The sequence below is a fragment of the Lissotriton helveticus genome, chromosome 7, assembly GCF_964261635.1.
Source record: "Lissotriton helveticus chromosome 7, aLisHel1.1, whole genome shotgun sequence".
NCBI classification, from domain to species: Eukaryota; Metazoa; Chordata; class Amphibia; order Caudata; family Salamandridae; genus Lissotriton; species Lissotriton helveticus.
Window position 1 is genome coordinate 815,147,666 of NC_136068.1, and position 20,877 is coordinate 815,168,542.

At 42.7% G+C, this 20,877-nt stretch overlaps 1 protein-coding gene across 1 annotated transcript in view; it reads right to left on the minus strand.

The window, feature by feature from the left end:
• SEC24A (SEC24 homolog A, COPII component) overlaps positions 1-20,877 on the minus strand; it is a 619,052-nt gene that overhangs the window by 195,336 nt on the left and 402,839 nt on the right. Inside the window, exon 13 of the mRNA XM_078653273.1 lies at positions 10,426-10,632. Within this exon, the coding sequence (XP_078509399.1) occupies positions 10,426-10,632 (207 nt within the window). The remainder of the gene's footprint in view (positions 1-10,425; positions 10,633-20,877) is intronic.

Consider the following 20,877-nt stretch of genomic DNA (forward strand, 5'->3'; position numbering starts at 1 on the left):
TATTTCGGGCAGCCCTCAGCTGTTTCCTGCGACTCAGACAGGGCCCTGGTGGGGGAAGGATCTGGGAAGTGTGGCTACAAACCTGTGAGTTTGTCTGGGGCCTCCAAGATGGTTGCCGCGCTCAATACGTCGGTTGTCCGCAAATCCAATCTTGTAGTCACAAAGTAGACCGTGGCAGAGGCCTAGGAGTTACCTGAGGTCATGGCCCCCATACTCCATTCGGCCATCTGCTGCGCAGAGCAGAGACTGCAAACAATTGCTGGATGAATGGAAAACTGGCACATTTCATCTGGCGCTGACTGCAGCTCAGCACCCAAAGAATTCAACAAGCTGTGAAGTGTAATCAAGTACTTTAAAATCTTTAAAAACACAAAAGGGGGTAGGATAGCACCCTCGTAACCATCCTCTTGGCCCTATGCATTCTGGTGAGGTGTGGTGTAAAGTATCAATTTACTCACAGTAATTGTATTTGTAGTTTGAATGTTCAAGACCAGTAGGTGCTGTCACGTGTTTTTGGGTCTCGCCTAGTTAAAGATGAAAACGTTTACAAACAGACAATATCTATTTTTTCTCTTCTTGCACGGCAGCCTGTATTCACTTTTTATAGTTAGTGTCTTGATTGGCTCTATTTTTGTTTGTTTGAGCTTTTTGTTTCGCAAAACTTTAAAGTCATAAATATATTTCCCGTTTGTAATAGGACAAAGAAAAACATTGTTTTCTTCTGGTCAGTAGGTGGCGGTATGGGCAATGCCTTTCAACATTACATTGAATATTGTATTTGAATATCGGGATTTATATAGCGCTTCACAACTATCATTGCGAGTTAGACGCATTTTATTTGTGTACTGGATGCAATGGATTAATTTTTGGGCTTCAAGAATTTCAAGATTTTGTTTTCAGGATTAGGTGTTTAGTATTGCTGACGTTTTTAGGTATTTTACTTTTGGTATTTTATTAGCAATATTAATGTATTTATCTTTTTCAGTTTATGTTTAATGACCTATAATCCTTTTGTGGCGCTCATGTACACAGAACATAAATATGGGGGTGTAGTCACCCACTGCAGCATAAGTAAACCTCATGTGTGGGGTACATTCATGGCATACCCTAAGGCATGTTTGTCTATGTATTTGTGAGAGTAAAGTAATGTGTTTGACCTTCACACCCGCCTAGTTTGTGCCAGCACCTTTCCATACTTGGCAAGGCTTGCAGGCGCGTACAGGTGTTTACACTTTGGAGAGGGGGGTTCAAAAGAATTCTCATTCTCACAGACATGTTTTCCAAATTGTGTACTCGCCCCCAGCACACAAATATCCGTTCACAAAAAAATTGCCAAACTGCAAGTTCAGACCGTAGTGTGTTTTTTGGTAGGAATGAAAAGCAATTTTTAAAAACTTAATTTAATTTTAGCGAAGGATATGTGGTCTTGTGGCTGTAACTTGCCGCATTTAAATGGAACCGGATTCGAATCCCGGCTTCACTCACTTTTCCGTGCTTCTGGGCAAATCACTTATTCACCCCGAGCCTCAAAACATGAATAACATTTTATGATACGTATATAAAGCGCCTTAAAGTACTCTGACAATTTCATGGTACCTGATACAACTTAAATAAAAATAAATAAATATATGTCTTTGAACTGAGAGTTCTGAGCGTGTGTTTACGTGCATTATTGCAATTTCTTGACGTTTGGAAAGTAAGAAGTCAGTGCTACAGCGCACTGGTCACATATTTTTGTAATTCTATCCCGAAATAGCACAATGAAAGAACGACATAAATATGCAAACTAGGAACGTTACTAAACTAGAAAGTAAAGCCTCCCTGGCTTGCACTGGAATTGCTGGATAGCAGGGTGGGTTATGCGGTGCATGAAGCCTCCAGTGCACAGATTTCTGTCTTGATTAACGTCACTGTCTCATCCTTTTGAAGTTGTTAAAGCAGCAGCTCTGGACCCGGAGTACAAACATGCTGCAGCAATTCTTGGAGACTGTGCTAGTTGAGTGAGTTAGAAAACAATGGATATTTTATTTCACAACAATAGACATGGGAAGTATCTTTCAGATCTTGAGGAGTACCTTAAGAAAGTTCGTCAACAAAGACTGGTAAGTGCTTGAACTGCATTTCAGCAAGAGTATTAGATAATTAATTATAACAAGCATGTGTAATCAATAGGTCTTGCATTTGCAGGAGTTTGCGTTATTGACATTGTAAATGACAATAACTTATTTCTGTGTTTTCCAAACCCGGAAGCAGTGTCTAAACACTTTAAACTTATAGTCCTTGGTTATAAGAAGCAAGGCTTGCAGTAAAAGAGGTGCAGTTACTGGCAGATTTGCTTCTCCTAAGCAACGACTATATGTCCAAAGTGTGTGTTTACGCATCTCTTGTTCTTTAAATTATCACTCCACTTAAAAAACATACCTAAAAACATTGTCATTTACAATATCAATAGCTCCAACTCCAACAAATGCGAGACCTATTGCATTGCAAATGCTTGTTTTGGGATTGAGGTTATTCCTTTTTCGCACAAGAAGGATATATTCTAAAGCAGTTTGGACAATTATTTCCTACTGGGCTCCAAGTTCATTTCAGGCAATTCCTATTTCAACTGGGAATTAATTATTTCCTTGTGGTAAAACACAATTTTCTTCTGTGCTGCATGGAAGGCTTCCCCCATGGGAGTTAGACATTAGTCTAAAGATCAGCAAGAGTAATCCTGTGGTGCTGGGGCACAATAGTCTATTAGATCAAGAAAACACCCATGTGAAACTGCCATTTTGCCGACCAGGGAGCTTCCTGCACATTCCCTGCAACGTACCTTGTTTTTATTCACTTCTCCAAACTCGGAACCTCGCGGTACCCGCTGCGCGGGTCCCGCATCGCCCGTCCTGCTGAGGGCTTCATCGAGGAGGAGGATATTTCTGTGGGACTCTGGCCGAATCGCCGGGCGGGAGGAGAGCATTCCAGCAGGGCTGCGAGCGCCAGGTGAGGGACAGGGACTCAATTTCCCAGGAGCCCCTGTGTTACCATCACCTGCACCTGGACGCTCTCCCTGGCTGCCCCGCCCCCAACCACCTCATCCCTTTAATAGGAACAGCTGTATCCCGCAGCGCGGGAGCGTCCCGGGAGAAGCCCGGGACAAGGGCGGGCCCGTTTTAGCCCGTTCTAGACCGAGCAAGACCGGACCGGGCCACCCCTCTTGGCCGTGAGGTCCCACCATCTGCTGTTAGGTACTTGTATTTTTTCCTCACTCCTGACTAGTTTTTAAATTTTTTTTTTTTTTTTTAACAATGTCTGCACGCGAAACTCGATATAGGGCAAAAAATGCCAAAAAGGGCACAGGAACTTTGGACGATTTTATAACAAGGACCAATACAAGTATTGACATTGAGATTAATAAACTCCAGCATAGAGTGTCCTTGGAGCTGGAGGCAGCCAGAAGACTATCTACAGATTTAGGCTTGGGTAAAAAATCATCCCTAGGTAGCATTGCCTTAGTTAAAACTCCTGAACGCCCTGTTGCTATGAATTCCCTTGTTATACCGGTTGAAGTTCATTCTGCTCCTGAAGAAACACTACCATCTGTTGATGTTACATTTGACCTTACCCTAGAAACACCTAAAAAGAATCCACTTGAAACACTACCTAATGCGGACATACCGTTGAAGGCTAACGAAAACAAAGATAAAGATGATCCTAATAATAGTAATATGTGTGCCACTAAGGCAACTGTACCACAAAAGAGAAAATGTCAGTTTAAGTCAGCGTACGTTAGGAAAAAAGCTAAAGTGGCAAAAAGCCAGTGTTTAACAGCATGGTCTAACCCACAGGGAGGTACAAAAGGGTCTGTTTCATCAGACCCAATCCACTACAGAGCTGTCTAAAAAAGATAATGTGATCGAAACTATGAATACAGTCAATGTTGTTAATGTTGATGTGCATCATGCTCCAATGGTGGAGAAGATAGGTACACCCCTGGTGGACTTGGAGGGTGGAAAGGAGGATTTTGTTAAAACTGTATGGGAGACGTTAAAGAAACTTTTAAAGCCCCTTGAAGTTAGGTTAACAGGTATTGAAAACCAACTCCTTGAGGTAGAGAAAAGTATTATTACCCTGTCTAGTATAAGCTTAAACTCATGTGGCAATAAGCCACAGTGTTCTGACGTAGATTCTAGTAGCCTACATGTCCCCATCTGCTCTGTATCCTCTAAAACGGATGTTAATCAAACGACTATGAAGAGCGTTTTAAAAACAGTTGACCACAATGTGCGCTCAGTTTATACCTTCTCCGCTACCCCCCTGGTTCCGCCAAAAGGTAAAAATGTAAATAACTCGATTGGTAAGGGTTCTGTACCAGCAGTGAATAATGGAACATCGAGTACTGAAAATGTGTGTCCTCCTGTACCCATTGTTTCCAACCCTCCTGTACATGTTGCCCCCACCCCAAGTGTGACCTCGTCAAATAAAAACATGAAAAAGATTGCACATAACCATTACACATCCCACACTAGCAAAATCCCAAGGGGAGGATATATAGATCTTCCACCGGACGCAAGTCCCTTTGTAATTGTATTAACAGGGGTTCCTGAGCTAGATAATCAACATGAGGAAACTTTTTTGTCCCTGAAAAACAAGGTAATATACTGGCTCAATGAGAACAAGCCTATTCCGAACAATATAAAAAGTAAAATCCTCATGGTAAGAAGGGTACCGTGGATTGGTCCTATAAACAAAACCATAATGGGCGATTGTATTGTTGTTTCATTTGAGGGCTCTCTTACTGCCCAACATATATGTACACAAACCACATATGCAGGTACATCCCCCATTGAAGCAAGACCTTTAACATTCTTTTATCCTCCCTTGCGGCATACGAATATTGGAGGAAACTGGACCATGGTTAATTACCATTCTATGCCCGGCACCAAACTGAGCAGACATGGCACTATCAATGCGTGGAATGGAATTTCCACCTATAATAGGTTTAGCCCTCTGGATGGAGTTGATTGACTCCCAACCCAGATAAATTGTCCCACTAACTCACAAGTTATTGATCATCTAGCTGGTGCTGAGGGCACTTTTACTAAATCTGTTAATTTTAAAACAATGATTGCAGTTGGAGAGGGGGGAAAAGGACTGCCATATTGAAAAGGGAGTCTTTGATAAGCAGCACAAAATTGCAGCAAGTATGAGGAACGCTGGGGAAAAATCAGGAGGCTCGGCTAATGGAGCTTCCGACAGTGTAGCGGGCCTGCCGTCTGACTCAGTCACACATTACGTAGACTCACCATCAAAAGACTCAATGATAGGACCAGAGTCTATTGCAAATCCAACTTGCATAGATAAAGGGGTAAAACTATCTTTGCTTATAACCTCTTGGAATATAGCGGGGGTAAACAAAAATGAGGGACCCGGAATGGGCGGAATACATAGATTCTTGTGATTTCTGCCTTTTACAAGAAACCTGGGCAGTAGATATACCCCACAGGATAGGATATAAAACCTTCGGTATCTGGGCTGCACCGTCGAGTAGGGGTAGACCTTCGGGGGGCCTCATCATATGGGTCAAAGTTACGTTGAAGATTGAGATCAAAATTATTGAAACAGGCTCATTGGACATCTTGGCTCTGAAAATCACAAATGCAAAAAAGGAAGAATGTTATCTAATTAATGTCTATAATAGACCTTCCCTGCACTCTAAAAATTCCCCCACCATTGAATTCTTGGATAATTTTTTAAAAAGGGTGGTTGGTGAGGCTCCAGTAATCATGGGCGGAGATATTAACTGTATTTTCGAACCCGTCCTGGGACTTGTGGATATCCTTGAGGAGGAAGACTATGCAAATAACATTCCTCAGCTTGAGAGTACAAACTTTGTCAACTGTTCTGCATTGGTCTTACAATTGGTAAGACTAACGGTCGATCACAACTTTAGGGCATGCAATGGCCGTTTTCCCTCCGACCTTTCAAAATGCCCTACCTTTGTAAGGTCTGATACCACAAGTAATTTGGATTTTATATTTGTTTCATTGAGAATTTGGCATTATATGTTGGATTTTGTGGTGTCCAATAGGGGTGAAAGTGATCACTACCCATTGGAATTGTTGGTTGATGGTATTCTGTTCAGTGAACCCCCTCTTTCACCATTAATTGAGGTTCCTAATTCGAATTCATGTGATGTGTTTCATGTCAGTAACAATAGGCGTGTGCTGAAATGGTGTCATGTACTGGAACATGGAAATGCACTAGCAAATGTATATTCAATCTTTGACTCAATTTTTGGGTCTTTAGATGACTATTCTTTTTCATCCAACTGTTATGATAAATTTATTGAACTCCATCATACACTTTGAAAAAATAAAAATATGTTTGACAAAAATGCCAAAGAAAAAGCAACAAAATGCGAGGATGGGTGTCATGGTAAATTATGGTATGATCGCTCATGTAGAGCAGCTAAGAGGGAATTACTGTTAGCAATAAAAACCAAATCGAAGGATGATGTTAAAGCAGCCAGAGAAACCTATAAGTCTACCCAAAATATCTCAAAAAGGACATGGGAGGAGTCGATTTGGGCAGAGATGCTGGCCGCAGCTAAAGTGAAAGACAATGTTGGGTTTTGGAGGCTAGTGGCCAATGGGTCTCATGCAGGTAGAGTTGTGAAGGATGTTTTTTTAGATGAGTTGACTTGGGTAAACCACTTTACATCTCTCTACAAACAATATGACAATGGGTCCGATGTCACTCCTTTGTCCCCTCCACCAATCGAGTGTATGAATTTCACAATTGACGAGACAGAGAGGGCAATCGCTGATTTAAAAAGTAGCAAAGCCCCTGGTCCCGACAAAATACCGGGTGATCTGTATAAACATGAGGTCGAAGTTTGGGCTCCATACATAAATCATTTATTTAATGCTCTGTCTAGCAAATGTCAATTTCCAGACAGTTGGCGTGCTGCGGAGGTTGTCCCAATATTTAAAAAGGGCAGCAGGTTTGTTCCGTCTAACTATAGACCGATTAGTCTGATGGACATCCTGCAAAAACTTTACTCAAAACACCTACTATTTCGGATTAATGATTGGCTTGAGGAAAAAGCTATACTCACCAAATTACAAGCCGGTTTTAGGGGCAAGATCAGTACCATAGACCAGGTTTTTAGATTCTGTTGCATATACTGGAAGTATGTGCACATCAGGAAGGGTCGCCTGTATGTCGCCTTCGTGGATTTGAGGGCGGCGTTTGACCTTGTTCCCCGTAACCTGCTCTGGAGGTTACTTAGTGAAGCCGGTCTTCCTGGATGTCTCCTGGCCCAAATAGTTTACCTACATGATGGGAATCACGCCAATATTAGGTGGGGACCGAATGGGGAACTGACACGCGATATCCCCATAGAGCGCGGTGTACGCCAAGGATGCGTTCTGGCTCCCACCTTATTTTCGCTTTTTGTTAATGACATCCCTGACTATTTGAACAGCTGTGCTAGCGATTCACCAAAACTCAATGGAGAGATGGTGCCTGCGCTACTTTTCGCGGACGATACCATCTTGATATCGCAAACTAAGAAGGGTCTCCAGGCCCTCCTGAACTCCTTTAGCACATACTGTATGAAGAAGGGCCTAGAGATAAATGTTAAGAAAACTAAATGTATGGCTCTAAATCCTCCCAAGCCTGATAGAGGGACCTTAAGTTTGGACGGCCAGGTCCTGGAAACAGTGGATAATTTTTCCTATCTGGGGGTAGTGTTAGACTCAAACCTAACCTGGAAAGATCAAATTGAGAAAAGTAAGATGTCCTACGCCCATAATGTTAGACCAATTATCAGTAAATTAAATACCTGCTCAAGTAAAAGCATTACACCTGCACTTGAGCTATTCAAATTCAAAACTCAGTCTGCTGCCCTTTATGGGGCTGAGATATGGGGGCCATGGTCTAAGGACAGCTTCTATGGACTGGATAATAGATTCATGAGATCAATCGTAAGGGTCCCCATAAGTACACCTTTGATACCACTCCAAATGGATCTGAATTTTAGAAGAACTGATAATTATACAATTTTAAGACCACTAATGTTTTGGGTAAGACTATGGTCTATTCCCGAATTGATTGACTATAGGAAAGGACTCCAGGAGATATTGGGTCTTGACTCTATGCACTCCATTGTATGGCTCAAGCATTTTAAAAAATGGTTCCTTATCTTGGGCTTACCACAGTTCTGGGAAAGCCCGGAAGGGTTACCGTCTAACGCAAAACCTATGTTGAAACAAGCATTTTGGTCCTTTATCTCCATTCGCCTAGCAAATGGTAATAGTATTGGTTCCCTTACCAAAAATTTTTTAAACTTCAAGGAAGAGCCCCTTTTTGAGGCTTTTTTGGACGAGATTGAGTCCCCGCTCGCGAAGTCTCTATTCTTGAAGTTTAGGTATGGGAATCTTATGACAAGCTGTAATGTTGAACGCTGGTCTAAGAGAAATGGTGATGGTGTTGACCCTACACAGGGGAAGTGTGCAATGTGTTCAGGCTCTTATATGGAAGATGAGAGCCATATCCTTTTTTTCTGCCAAGCGTATGATAAAGCAAGAAAAAAGTGGATTAACCCCCTGTGTAATACCCTAGGAATAAGAACATGTTCCCAGGCCTATAGGATTGTAAAGACTAATACCCTACAAATTGTAGTGTTTAGTATTAGTAGATTTCTCCTCTCAGTGTATTTTGCTAGAAGGAAGGTTGGTCAACCATTATGAGAAGTTAAACCATGTACATACTTTGCCAACCAAATGATGTATGACTTCGTTCCTCGTTATCAAAATGTAAAATGGTGACAACATTTATTCTCTTAGTATACATGTTTATCTATTTTGTACTGAATATGATTTTAGTATTCTTTTAAAAAATAAGGACATATTTTAAATTGTATTTCGTAACATATGTGTTGTATGATATGCTGTATGTTTTACATGTATCTTTTATGGCTGAAACAGTCGAAATAAAGATCAAATTGAATTGAATTGAAATTCAAAAATGCAGATAAACTGTAATACTGGGTTGACAGTGCTTGCAATGATCAAAGACTGACATGCAGACTAGTGAAGAGAATGGTTATAAGACCTTTGACAAGATAAACTGCAATCCAGAGGAGGGGCTACCATTTCCCCCCCTCAGGGGCCCTCTGTATGACTTTCTTCAAGGCTATTTTTGAGATAAGTACTAAACATAGAGATCCACCCTTGGATAGTTCTAGAGTAGTGTCTTCCCTGACTAAGTGTGTTTCCTACAGTGGTGGGAAAAGCACACAGTTTTGTTAAAATACCTCTCACACACCAAAAAGTGCCTTTGGTGGCATGCTTCATCATAGGGGTCTTCCCGTCCCGCTACGGGAAGGGGCGTGCTGCGACCTACGACTATGTGAGCACAATTTTTTGAAGAGACAAAACTTTGTGTCATGTAGGAATGTGAGTGGAAGGGTCAGGAGTGAATGAGAGAGTGAATTAAAAAATACCAGGCTCTTTGGACTAAAAAACTTTAATATTCCTTTGAGTTGGTATTATTAAAAGTGGGGAAATAAGATGTATGAAAAGTAGTGTATGTACATTTGGTATTTACTACAAAACTGTGTTTTTCCCACCACTGTAGGAAACACACTTAGTCAGGGAAGACACGACTCTAGAACTATCTGAGGGTGGATCTCTATGTTTAGTACCTATTGACTTGAGGAGGACGTATCCACCTCCGCTGCTCCTACGAGCAGAACCTCTTCACTTCCTTTCTTGTTTTTTTTATATTTTTGAGATAACACTGGATTTTGGGTGTGCTCCTAAAGAAAGCAAATGTAATGCTTGCAATCCCGAAGTAGACAAGAAGATTAAATCAACCTTACTTATCACATCATGAAAAGTACCAGATTGATTAAAAAAAAGCAGAGTTGCATTAAAAGGCATTGAATAATTTACAAAGGTCAACAAATGTAACTAATAGTGCTACTTAAAACAGAAACATTCTACACAGAGCATCTTAGCATGGGGAACAACGTGGACCAACATTTGAATGGGCAGTAGATGGCATTGCCAGCAGTACAGAGATCAAGAGGTAATGGAGGCACAAGCAGTAAACATCAATTTCAAAAGCATCACACACACTTGACTGGTCGTAAACGCTATAAAAATGCAATAATAATGTGACAGAAATGAGACTGGCAGGGCCTATAGAGTCAGCCTACTTCACAAAAATATGAGATCCAATGAACAAACCATGCTCCAAAAAAGGAATAGAATGATAAACATATGAGTTTGAAAGTAATATCAGAACAAAATATTAGGGTTTCACAGAGCATTTGAAAAAGAAATGCCAACATGGGACCTTGTGACCACTTTTTTGCCAGCCTATGCTTTCTTCTGAAGATGGCTCATGTGTACCAGGTTATGTTTAGTTTACCTTTGCAGATGCTCTTTGGTTGGGCTCCTCCCGAGGTTTTAATGCTCCAACTCCCACAGAAGGGAGCTGTGTCTGGAAGACTGAGATTCGGCCACCTGTTGGTGCCATCAGTTTATAGGCCGCTTGAAGAGCAGGTCCCAGTGCACTTTGGGTCTCCAGGGTCTTCGTAAACATTTGTGGCAAGGCTTTCAGCAAATCTTGAACTAACTACCACAAAGAAATAGAAATAACCTCAATTTATCAGTAACATACACAGCAAAAGTGCCTGGAACCTATTACTACGAAATAATAAAAAGAAACCCGCACAGCCTGCTGTTCTTTGGTCATTGCACAATTTCATTTAAAACATACAAATTAACGAGTTGGAATTTACTGAGACATGTTAATCTTTTGGCAACTTACTTGTTCTTCTTATTGACAGTATGTTTTTCATGAATACATCTTTACCTTTAATACAGTTAACTTTGTACATCATGGGCGCATTATTAATGGAGTCAAAACCATGATGAGTAAAATGACTGCACAGAACAAGACCACAAAACAAATTTAAAAACATACCCAAAATGTGAGAAGCGAATAATCCATTAAAGAACTAGTAATGCGTAGACTGCAGTCATAATAGAAGTAAGATCAATAATATATCAGGGTTCCACAAACATCATGATTGCTTTACTCCAAATTATAAACTATATCAAGCCAGTACTGATGTCAGTGCCCATATTCGGCTTTAACACTTAACAGTAAGACTGATATAACATTTATTTCGATATTAGAATTACCCCCTTTCTGCTAATCTTTGTCCTGACAGGTGGCAGATCGACTTTGTTTGCATAACCTGTGTGAGTTTTCCAAAGACAGGCCAAGGTATTGCAAGCCTCACAGGGTGTACATAGGGCAGCCCAGCCATGAATATATCGGAATTTCCAAGGGTATACCATATAAAGACATCAAGGCACCCTGGAGCTCTGTGCCATAGCAAAGGACACAACCCTAACCATGTTGTCACAGCGCTCTTTCCTTACCTTGTTAAAAGCAGATTTGTAACTAGAGTTTCATGTACTTTATTCTAAATACACTCGGTACAACTTGGCAAGGGTCCTTATCGCTGGAAATTTGAAATAGTCAGGCATTATTAAACATGCAGAAAAGCCTTCAGCTGTTTTATGGATATGTGAATGTTATCCTAATGCAGCTACTTGTCTGCTGCACACCATGCTAATAGGTGTGGGCAGAACTTGCAGAGTTTCAATCTGTGGAGTTACAGAGCAACTCTAAAAGATTCCACAGAATTCCACCAACGCACAGAACATATGCTTCTCTCTCTGCAATTTAGCAGTGCTCTAAATCAGGCTGAACTACACCATCGGTTGCGAAAGACCGCAGAGCCATTCGAGTTGATTTTGTCGTTTGAATAGAAAATCGACTCTGGCTGCATATCTACTTGAAGGGCAGCCCTCTGACTGCGACCGCTTGTGCTAGCAGGTGTTATAAAATGGTGCTGGAAATCACGGCAAATCTAGCTTGCAAGCATGTGTTGTGAAGCCTCACGTTATTCATGTGATGAGCAAACAGCAGAATAATTCCGCCATGCACAGATTGGCAAAATGTGTCATGGACTGTGAGTTACAAGGAGTTACCCACACTCTGCAAGCAGAATTATCGTACCACCCAGGCCTAGTTTTAAAATCAATGAAAGAAAAATGCTACTTACCAGTATGCATCTGTTCTTGGCATGTAGAGCTGCAAAGTTGTACACTATGCATAGATTGCCAACTGGTGTTGGGCACGGATGTTTGCATGTTGTTTTTGTCTTCGAAAAAGTCTTGTAGTCACGAGGTTGGTGACTCCTCCTTCGGTGGACAGTGCGCATGGGCTTGGGAACCATTGTTAGATTGTTTTGCCAGTAGGGTTAGATGGAGTAGTGAGGAATAGAAAGATGCCTTTGTGTGATGTATCTAATTAAGATAATACTGGATCAGATGGAGGTATCCGGGGAGGAAGATGGCGTGTACAACTCTGCAGCTCCATATGCCAAGAACAGATGCATACTGGTAAGTAGCATTTTCCGTTCGAGGTATAGGAGTCGCAGATTGTACAGTATGCATAACTATATAGCAGTATACTCCTTAGCGGTGGCTACCGGTCTCTGTTGCAGTAGTTTGAAAAAGTTTTTTTAATACAGCCTGGCCCACACTAGCTTGTTGTTTTGCTAGCACATCTACACAATAGTGTTTTGTGAAGGTGTGGGGCTTGGCCCAAGTTGCTGCTTTACATATGTCATATAGGGGGATGCTCCCTAAGAATGCCATAGATGCCCCTAGTTTACGAGTAGAATGAGCTCTAGGGGGAATGGTTAACGTGCGTTTGGCTTTAAGGTAACATATTTGTATGCATTTTAGCTTGGGCATTTTGTGTGTGGTGTGTGATGAACAGATCTATGTCTGGATGTCCCCACGTGTGAAAGAATGGAGGAAGAACTTTAGGATGAAGTTCCCATTCGTGGATCTGTTGTGTTTGACGGCTGAGCAGATCCACTATTTGATTGTGTACTCCTGGTAGGTGTTCTGCTAGGAGGTATATCTTCAGTGGAATGGCCCATCTCCAGATGCTCTGTGCTAGACGGGATAACTGGAGAGTGTGTGTCCACCCCTGTTTTTGTATGTAATACATTGCTGTCATGTTGTCTGTACGTATTAGGACAGCTTTGCCTAGCAGTTGTGGTTGAAAAGACTCCAACGCTAGAGAGATTGCCAATAATTACAGATAGTTGATGTGGAATTGTTTTTGTTGAGAGGTCAATAAACCTTGAACAGTATGGTTTTGGAGATGTGCTCTCCAGCCGGTGAGCGATGCGTCTGTTAACACTATCTGTGGGACTGGCTCGAGGAACGACCGCCCTTTGGAAAGGTTTTTTGTGGTCCACCACTGCAGACAGCGATGAGTGCAGTCGTCCACCAACACCAGATCTGTTAGTTGACCGTGAGCCTGGTTCTATGTTCTATTCGATGTGCTAGACACTCTTGCAATGGGCGCATATGCAATCTTGCATGAGGGACAAGAAAAATGCAAGAGGCCATTGTCCCTATAAGCTGCATGAACACACTCGCTGGTAGTGAGTGTTGTGGTTGAAATCTTTGAACTAGGATTTGTATAGCATTTATCCTGACGGGATTGGGATATCCCAGACTGTGAAGCAACTGCATTCTCCGAAGTGTGTGTTGAACACAGTTTTTGTGGGAGTTTGCTTTTATGAGCCAATCATCTAGGTAAGGGAAGACATGAATTTGTTGTCTTCTGAGATGGGCTGCAACCACCGCGAGGCATTTGGTGAAAACCTTGGGTGCTGTAGTGACTCTGAATAAGAGCACGTTGAACTGGTTGTGTTGACCGTCTACCACAAACCTGAGATATTTCCTGTGAGCGGGATGAATGGAAATGTGGAAGTAGGCATCGTTTAAATCCAGAGTGGAGAGAAAGTCGCCTTGCTGTAGTAGTGGAAGCACTTGTTGTAAAGTGACCATGTGGAAGTGGTCTGATTGAATGTAAAAGTTGAGCGGTCTGAGGTCCAGTATTGGCCTGAGAGAGCGGTCCTTTTTTGGGATTAGAAAATACAGGGATTAGAAAATAAAGGGAATAGACTCCTGTGCCCTGATGAAGCAGAGGAACTAGCTCTATTGCATTTTTTTGTAACATTGCTAAGACTTCCTGTTTGAGAAGCGTCAGGTGTTCTAATGACATTGGATACAGTCTTGCAGGAATGTTGGGGGGGTGTAGAAGTGAGTTCCAGGCAATAACCATACTGGATAATCTGCCTTACCCACTTGTCTGTTGTGATGGAATTCCAGACAGGTAGGAACTGTGAGAGGTGTCCCCCGACAGGAGTGGAATGATCGGGGGAAAGCATAGGGAAGTCACTGTTTGTTATTAGGGGAATTACCTCTGCCTCTACCCTTATTGTTGTCACCTCTGTACCTCCTCTATTGTAGCCCCTAGAAAGGGAGCCCTGGTTGGGACTTTTATAGGAGGAGGACGGGTGTTCGGATGTATTTGTTTTGGAACCTGCTCTATAAAAGGAGCGACGAAAGGAGCCTCTGGTAGATGGTGTCTGTAAGGCTCCCATAGACTTTGCGGTCTCCGTGTCTTTTTTAATTTCTTCTAAAGATGCGTTGACTGCAGGGCCAAAGAGGTGCTCTTGATCAAATGGTTGATTTAGAATTGGATTTGTACCTCTCGTTTAAAAACACAGACTCAGGGTCCTCGGCCGGACATTTCTCTTTATTCTCATGTAATCGTTAGCAGTGGCTTCGAGTGTGCATGCTTAATTCAGATGCTTATGCACCAACTGTGCCGGCTGGGATCTATCTGGGCCATTGTGTATTTTTTTCACTGTACCTTTGTCTGCTTTAAAACCAATAAAATAAAGCTATTAAAAAAAAACCCAAAAAAAACACAGATACCCTGAGTCAGGCGTGTCTGGTATTTATTGCACATGACGCGGTGTCTGCTGCGTCAAGCACATATTTGATGTAAGTATTGGTTATGAATTTCCCTTCTTGTATAAGGTCATTCTTTGCCCTTATACTCTAGAGGTAGATGTTGAATGAGCTTTTCCAGCTCATCATAGTGAGCCCTATCGTATCTTGCTAGAAGATCTAGTGTGTTTGCTATTTTCCATGAATTTGTAGCTTGAGACGCCATGATTTACCTGACGCGTCTAACAATTTATATTCTTTGTCAGGAGTTGGTTTGTCATATGACCCTTGGGAGTTTGCCCTTTTGCGTGCATTGGAAACCACTAATTAATCTAAGGAAAGTTGGCCCTTGATGTATATAGGGTCAGTGGGAGCGGCTTTGTATTTTTTGTCTACTCTGGGGTTAAGAACCCTAGCTCTAAATGGGTCTTTGAATACCTCTGGAGCATGTCTAAGAAGGCCTTGTAACATGGGTAAGACATTAGTAGATTTTTGTGGTTGGGCAAAAGTCTCCAATAAAAAATCTTCTTCTACAGGGTCTGAATGAAGTTTGACCTTGTGGTATGTAGCCGCCCTATTGATTAGCTGTGTAAAACCCACATTGTCATCTGGTGGGGATGGTTTTGAGGGGTAGAAATCCGGATCATTGGTTAGATCATGTTCAGAATTATAATCATGTCATGGGTCTGGTTCCTGTGGTGAATCAACAGGATCTAATGGCATTACGTCTTCATCCAGCTGCCCATCCCCATGTGAACTGTCACTATACTTCGTTTGTGGAGAGTGTGGTGGGGAAATGATTAAATTAGGGTTAACTGGTGGTGGTGGTGAAGTGTTAGTAGCTATATGAATCTTCTTTGGAGGAACTGGAGCGTGTGGCAAATGTTCTGGTTTCCTCTTTGTAGGTGGCTTGGTGACGATTTGACCAGTCTTTGGGTGAATAAAGATAGTAGTCTGTTTTGGATCCGGAAAGAAAACCTTTTCGGGATTGATAGGTTTGCTTGGCATCGAAGATTTCTCTTTGGAAACTGTTTTTGGATGTTTTGGGACATTGTCCGGTACAGGATCCTTCCCTGACGCCGAAGATTTTGGTGCTTTGTCCTTTGATAGTTTTGCCACTGAGGTTTTCGGTGCCAAAGTCTTTTCTGTGTGCTTCGGTGCCGCAGTTTTGTTTGTGTGCTTCAAGCCGAGGTTTTATCCAGCTGTTTAGGTGCCGGTGGCTTATTCAGTTGTTTCGGCGCTGATGCTTTATCCGGCTGCTTCGATGCCGATGTTTTATTGGACTGCTCCGGTGCCGAGGGATCTTTTGCAGATTTCGGTGCCGAATGTTTTCCCGGTGCAAGAGGGCGTGGCAACTCGGACGACTGAGCTTTCGGTGCCGAAGGTGGTTTTTTCGGTACCGGGTGGTTGGCTCGAGCCGGATGGCTTTTCTTTGTCTTTAGGTGCCTGACCCCGGGGCAGGGCATTCGAAGTTTTGGTACGGTGTGAACCTGAGCCCAAAGGAGAAGGTGTTACCAGATCCATTGGTATGGGCTTGGTCGGGGCTAGGGTCTAAGTATTCACGTCCCTTTGAGCCGGGGTGATGTCATCTTCGGCGTTGAAGACGTCTACTTCGGAGTCCGGAATCTCTTCTTGTTCTGGCTCCAGAAGGTTATAGGGACCTGGATGGAAGGTTATTGGAACCTGGATAAAAGATGTCCGGAATTGATCCTGTGCCTCGCTGCATGTCGCAGGGTCAAGCTTGACAATCCCGGATGGTCTTTTTGGATTTAAGTGAGAGGCAAGCTTCACAATCTTTCTCTCGATGTTCTGGAGAGAGGCACAGAATGCAAACCGGATGGAGGTCCGAGTGTGGAAACTTAGCACCACACTATGGACATTTCTTAAATGGAGTCCGTTCCATCGATGTCAGTCTCTATCGGCGTGGGTAGGCCCAACGGCCCGCGTCGAGGTTCACAGGCGTCTAAGTTTAATCGAAAGTTGTCGAGGGTGCCCATCGAAGGCACGCGATCGAGACAATACCGTCGGTTAAGTGTGATTGCGCATCGAAGGGGGTTCTATAACGATCTGGAGCGCAGCAAATCACATCCGAATCCAATGGCAGAAAAAAACAATTTAACGATGGAGCCGAAGCCCATGCGCACTGTCCACCGAAGGAGTCACCACCAACCTTGTGACTACAAGACAAAAACAACATGCAAACATCAGAGCCCAACACCAGATGGGGATCTAAGCATAGTGTACAATCTGCAGCTCATATGCCTTGACAAGCTATTCACTGTCCAGAAGAAAGTGAATAATCCCTTGATAGTTTTTGAGAATCAATCACAATGCTTGAAATCATTGCAATTTTGAAAATAAACTTACAATGAATAGCAACAGACCTACAGGGGCCAGAGCTTACAAAAGCTATAAATTGCTTAATCACACACAGACAGGCGTATACATCGATGATTTCATCAAGCAAACACAAAATGCAATAAATATCAACAGTTTAAATTTTTATGAAAAACTAAAGACACATTTTTTTTTAAAAACACCCAACTGAGAATTAGTGCAACTCACATGCTATGACCGTATATGAGCATTTTTTGTTCTCTGATAATCTTGAAGGATTGTCCTAACGGTCTTTGAACTCCAGGCAAATACACAATATGTATATAAGCATTTCCCAGCATGGAGGACACAGGTGGCATGGTAAATGTATCATTTAAAGGTTTTAAACTAATGAGGTCTCTTCCCCCAAGGTTAATACCAAGGAAATGGAATACGTAATTTATTCAGGGTATCCCTAAACTTGTGGCAGAGGCACGCTTTCCGATGAGTGGAGAAACCTCATTGGGAATGTGCTCATTCCATATTGTAGCTCAAAGTGTACCAAAATCCCAACAGAGGGCTTTGTCAAATAAGCTAATAGTTAATCTATGTACAGTGATACTACATGCTTGTTTTGATGGATTTCTATTACTCTACTTGCTGCGTAGCTGGCAGGCCAAATATTTTACAGCTAGAACAAACTTTAACAGGGACAAGGTGTACCCCGTGTTCCGCCCCTCGCCTAATCCTCCAAGATATTGTTAGTTCTGACCTTCTTTTAGAGCTCAAACATTTTATTTAATATTGATCCAAACTATACGATCTCTAACACAGCACATTTATATCGTTGCTGTATTTTCTGTGTCCAAAGACACAAGTGTTCATCTCCTAGATGTATCCACAACATAAGCCAGGGCCTAAAATTAAGATGGGTTCTCCTACCGGGCATGAAACTGCATTGGTACCCATGCACCAAAAGATTAATAATTTTGTTGAGTCAAAGTGCAAGCAACTTACCAGAATCGTATTGTACTTGTAAATCTAGTACAATAGTCAGCAAGATTAAAGTCTAATGGGCCTCTGAATGGTTTCAACAGTACAATAATCAAAGCTTACTTGGGTAATACACCTATTTGAAAAACCTGCCTATATACCAGTGCCCGGAGACTGGTTTTCGAGGCACCGTTGTAAAGGTCTCATTCGGAGACACGCTTTTGTAACTAGAAAAATGCAAGACGCCATACACCCTAGTAGGATTGAGGTCTGTCAAGCTGTTGGATGCAGCATTTGTATAAGTTGGTGGCATTGCCGAAAAGTGTCTGACATTCTTTCCTCCTAAGGATACGATTCTCCTTTTTTAGTATCCCGAGTGGGTCCTAGATAAATTAGAAGTTGGCGAGGTGAAGAGATTGACTTTTTGTGATTATATGCAAGCCCAGGTTTGCCAAGTGTTTGGTAGTTATTTTAAAATCCAACTGTGCTTGCCGCTTCGAAGTTGCCTTTATCAGCCAATTGTCTAGATAGGGGTAAATGTAAATCATATTTCTGCGGAGGTAAGCTGAAACCACCACCATGCATTTGGAGTATGTTCTTGGTGCGCACTTTAGACCGAATAGACGGACTGGGTAATGATAATGAGCTTTTTCCTACCCCAAATCTTAAGAATTTTCTGTGTTTTTCTCTATGGGAACGTTAAAACATGCATCTTGGAGATCCACAGAACACATCCAGTCACCTTTCATGAAATGTCGATACATCGGACACAGGGTTAACATCCTGAATTTTTTTCTGTTTATATATTTGCTTGCTGGTCCTAGGTCGGCAAAACAGCAAAAATGGGGGTGAGGTAAGGGGTGGGAAGGGTAGGCGGGTCCAGCACAAGTCTGCAACACCCCAAAAAGCAGATGCACAATGTTCACTATGTGAGGTCATCCTCGTCTGAGGCGAAGACAGGGATACCACACGAGACGGTCCAAGGGAACCATTAATCGCTTCAGTCAGCATACTCAAAACGTCCCACCGTCTTTCCCCAGATTTTCAAATCTCTTTCCGCATTCTCGTCCATATGCACTGGTCACAGCCTACATTCCTCTGCAACCAACCACTCACTCAAATCCAACAAACATTTGCGCCATGGCAGGGGCAGAGATATCCAATGTATTGCTATACATCACTGGCCCAACACTCCACAAGCCATCGTAATCAATATCCCATTTTTCTGCCTGCTTTGGGGAGCGACAAAAGTCCTAGCAGGCATGGCTGACCATTCTGTCCAGCTTGACTCCTGTGATCTCACCAAGCATGTGCAGTACTCCAACCTAGTAGTTCGCCAACGGAGGACAACTCCGCGCCATGTGTAGACAAGCATTTACAATGCAATAGGTCTCGGGTTAATTAAGTTTGAGCTATTGGCATTGCTTAATATTGCAACACCAATTGCAACAAAAGTCTATAAATTGTAGGCCAAAAAAATGTGTATTTATTTTTGTAGCAGTGGTGGCATGCTGCGCTTTAGATGAATCACAGGATGTTGAGCCGTCGCCAAAACTCGAACCTGTTTCCCCAGCTCTGAAGTGGGCAGCCCTGGCCATTAGGCCACATCTTCTTCCCCACTTGTAGGATTTATTGGCGCTGTGTTAAGCAGCGCTAACAGGACAAATGGGCCCCCTCCTCACTATGAAAGTCGCAAATTGCAAAGAACGTCCCTTGACCGTCCTTTTTCCCTAGAGGCTTGTAAGGGACTGCAATGTGTGCAGTGCAATTTGTAATGGCAATTGCAAATCTCAAGTCACTTGGGTGCATTGCAAATTGAGACTTTGCGTCAGCTGCACAGGCTCCACAAACTTTAAGAATCTTTAGCATCAGGCCAGTAATTCAGGGGCAAGATGTTACTTTTAATAATCACATTTCAAAGGTTTACGTGGCATGTGTAAACTCCAAGTGATATAGGTCATCTCAGAAGAGTTTTCACTTCAAAGCATGCAATGACTTGCAAAGAAACACAAAGTCAAAGAAACACAGATTTAGAGCACAGGACAAAGTGAGAGGCGAACTTGAATGCAGCATGCATGCCACCCAAAAGCAGTGCTTCAAACAATGCCAACATATTCAGCAGCATATAATGCAACATATTCGCCGCGGTCTCCTCGCCACTGAATCCTGCGTTCCCCTCGTATGAATCTTGACTGCCTTTCCTGTTAAGTGGTGTGTTCACTCTCCACAGTTGCCTTTCTCGGCCTGTGTGTAATAATCTACTCCTTCATCTTGAAGAGCCGAGGCCCGTTTCTCCCCGCCCCGGTCGCCCCGTACCGAGCATTCTGCGCCCCAATAGCTCCACTCCCAGACTCCCCCTGAGATATCGTCGCTCAAGGCGCGGGTGCTCCGCAACGCCAGAGCGGAAGTGCCCGCCCTCTAGCCCAACAGGATCAACGTGTGAGCGACAGTAAAATTAGCCAATTGGGGGCATAGCAACACTAAATGGGCGTATCTGTACACCACCCGCCAATTGCAATCGCGCTCCAGGGTTGGTTCTAAAAGTATTCGTACGTCGGCAGCTGCATGGACTGAGTGAGCAAACAGGAGGGATTTAGAGAAAGGTTGGCCCGTTAATGTAGTGAGAGCCGTGGAGTTGGGCGACGGGGGGGGTGCACACTCGTGTGTGCGC